The 2,782-nt window shown below is 49.2% G+C and overlaps 1 protein-coding gene across 1 annotated transcript; it reads left to right on the top strand.

Moving 5' to 3' along the window:
• The first annotated feature begins 729 nt into the window (after positions 1-729).
• On the top strand, positions 730-1,761 carry LOC102188937 (melanoma-associated antigen B4-like). The gene has a single exon (XM_013977093.2). The coding sequence runs from the start codon at positions 730-732 to the stop codon at positions 1,759-1,761; it is 1,032 nt and encodes a 343-aa protein (XP_013832547.2).
• The last annotated feature ends 1,021 nt before the right edge of the window (positions 1,762-2,782 follow it).

Genomic DNA, 2,782 nt, shown 5'->3' with positions numbered 1-2,782 from the left:
CACTCAAAAGAAGAGGGAACTTTGGTCGGAGGGGCTGGCAGCTGATCAGTAGAGTGAGGATGTCAGGGTTCGGGAAGAGTCAAGATGAGGACCGTCCTCCCTGACAAACGGGTGCCTCAGGACCCTCCCATGTGATCAGAGCTTCCTCCCGGCCAAACATCAGGAAGGGGGGCAGAGGTCTGAGAGGGGAGCTTGGAACCTGGTTATGAAGGGACAGCCCACGAGACAGCAGAAGGAAGGTGTTGGGATCCTTCAGTGGGGGGCTGAGTACGCCCTCCTATCCTCGTCTGGGGTGACAGGGAAGGTGGCAGCGTCAATTTCAGACAGGAGAGGGAACGGGCTGTGTATGGGAGAGAGGGCGTTGGATATGGGGGTGTCTCGCACCAATTTTCATCCTGACTCTGAATGTCAGCTGAGAGGACTTGCCTCCCCTGCCAGCCCCCACTTCCCGCCCCTTCTAAAGCCCAGGCAGGACTGTCTGCTGCGCCCCAGGGCTCACTTTCTCTTGCTACTCATCGGTCTCAGGGGACAGGCTGAGCAGGAGAACAGGAGCCCTGTGGGTCCTAGAGCACTGGCCTTGAGGACCCCTCAGAGGTGGCTTCCATTCAAACCAGGGGGGACTCTCCTCGCTGAAGGTTCTCACAGCTTGTCCTTGTCCCTCCTCCAGGTGCCCTCCTTGCCTGCTTTCCTGCCCTGACTTCCACTTGTGGTCCCTGACCTGCTGTCACCATGCCTCGGAGGCACAAGAATAAGTCCCATGCCCACGGGAAATGCCACCAGGTCCGGGGGGACACTCAGGAGGCCCAGGCCAGTGCTGCTGCAGCCCCAGAGGAGGAGTGCCCCTCCTCCCCCTCTTCTGCCCCTCATGGTTCTCCCCTGAGCTCCCCTGCTGCTGGCGATCGCCAGGAGCTTCAGGGAGCCATGGCCCCTAGCTCTGCTGATGCAGGGCCTTCCTGTGCAGGATCTGATGAAGGTGCCCAGGGCCCAGAGGAGGAAAGTGCAGGTGCCTCCCAGGCAGCCCCTGCCACTCAGAGCACTCGCAAAGATCCTCTGGCCAGGAAGGCCAGGATACTGGTGGAGTTCCTGCTGGAGAAGTACACCAAGAAGGAGGCCATCACGCAGAATGCCCTGATGAAAATCGTCAGCAGGAAGTACAGGCAGCACTTCCCTGAGATCCTCAGTACAGCCCGTGAGCGGGTGGAGGTGGTCTTTGGCCTGGAGATGAAGGAAGTCGACCGTAGCAGGAATATCTACACCCTCATCAGCAAGCTCAACCTCGGGGGAAACGATTGTCCGAGTGCTGAGGGGGCGCTTCCCAAGTCTGGTCTCCTCATGGTGCTCCTGGGGGTCATCTTCATGAATGGTAACCGCGCCACCGAGGAGGAGATCTGGGAATTCCTCAGTATGTTGGGGATCTATGCTGGGAGGAGGCACTGGATCTTTGGGGAGCCCAGAAGGCTCATCACCAAAGATCTGGTGCAGAAGGAGTACCTGAACTACCGCCAGGTGCCCAATAGTGATCCTCCACGCTACGAGTTCCTGTGGGGCCCGAGAGCTTGTGCTGACACCAGTAAGATGAAGGTACTGGAGGGTCTAGCCAAGTTCCACGGTAGGGTCCCTAGTTCCTTCCCAGACGTCTATGACGAGGCTCTGAGAGATCAGACGGAGAGAGCAGGGCTGAGAGGTGCGGCCAGGGCTCCAACCATGGCTGAAGCCAGTGCCCCTTCCAAGGCCAAGTCCTGCACCTCCTCCCACATCTAGGGAGGGGTCAGAGCACTTTGTTCCCTTTGTGTTGGAGGAGAGCAGTCAGGCTCCTAAATAGTGCAGAGTAGTAGGGGTGGAGGGAACAAAACCCATATCTTCTTACAGTTTTAAATGGTAAGCGAGGTTAGGTCTAGTTTAGCAAAATATATTATGTTTTATTTTACCCATATGAGAAATATACAGTGAATGATGATTTAAAGTAGAAAGGTAAAGAGGTGAAGGAAGTGTTTAGTATTTTCAAATGTTCTTACTTTGGATAAGGTTTATTGTGTTTCAGAATTCAAATGTATGAATTATATAGTTTCTAGTTGTTTTAATGTTTTAAAATGTTTTAATGTTTTAAAAGTTTGGGTATTTGTAAAACACTGAAAGTACTGAAGATACTGTTCACAATGCAAACAAGATAACATGACATTAGAAGAGAATTTTTCTTCAAGAGCAGTCAAGCTTCTAAAGAGTGTGTGGTAGTAGGGGATAGATTACATTATTTCAATCACATTTCTCTCTCTGTTTCACAGGAGTAACTTCTACATATTGTTTCTTTTTTTTCAAATATTTTTACTTCTAAGAGGTTGTTTTTCTTCAGAGTATTAATTTGGTAATGGTACTGCTGTTATATTCACTGCTGTTTAAAAGTTTTAAAGGTACAGTTTTGGTAGACATAAAAGACATTCAGGAGCCATCTGTATTGTCTTTCTGATCTGCAAGTAGGTAATATAGCACTGCAAGAGTGATTTTCATGCTAATGTGAAAGAAGACCACAGAAACTATTGAGAAACAAAAAGAAAATGGAGAAAAGAGTAGAGTAAAAAGTCTTTAACTTGTGTTTACCTTATTTTAAACTTCCTTTTAGTAAAAATAAAAAATACTCTGACTTATTTAGCTCATTTAAGAATATTTGTTTCTTTTGTCCTAATTCACTGCATATTCTCTGCTCTCTCCTGGATTAAAAATAAACTCAGATGGGAAGGTGGTATTTGAGGGGTTCATAGTAATCATACCTTCCACTTGTTACAAA

Source organism: Capra hircus, assembly GCF_001704415.2.
Source record: "Capra hircus breed San Clemente chromosome X unlocalized genomic scaffold, ASM170441v1, whole genome shotgun sequence".
Taxonomy (NCBI): Eukaryota; Metazoa; Chordata; class Mammalia; order Artiodactyla; family Bovidae; genus Capra; species Capra hircus.
The sequence above is the reverse complement of the archived record's forward strand: the minus strand, read 5'-3'. Positions and strand labels throughout refer to the sequence as shown.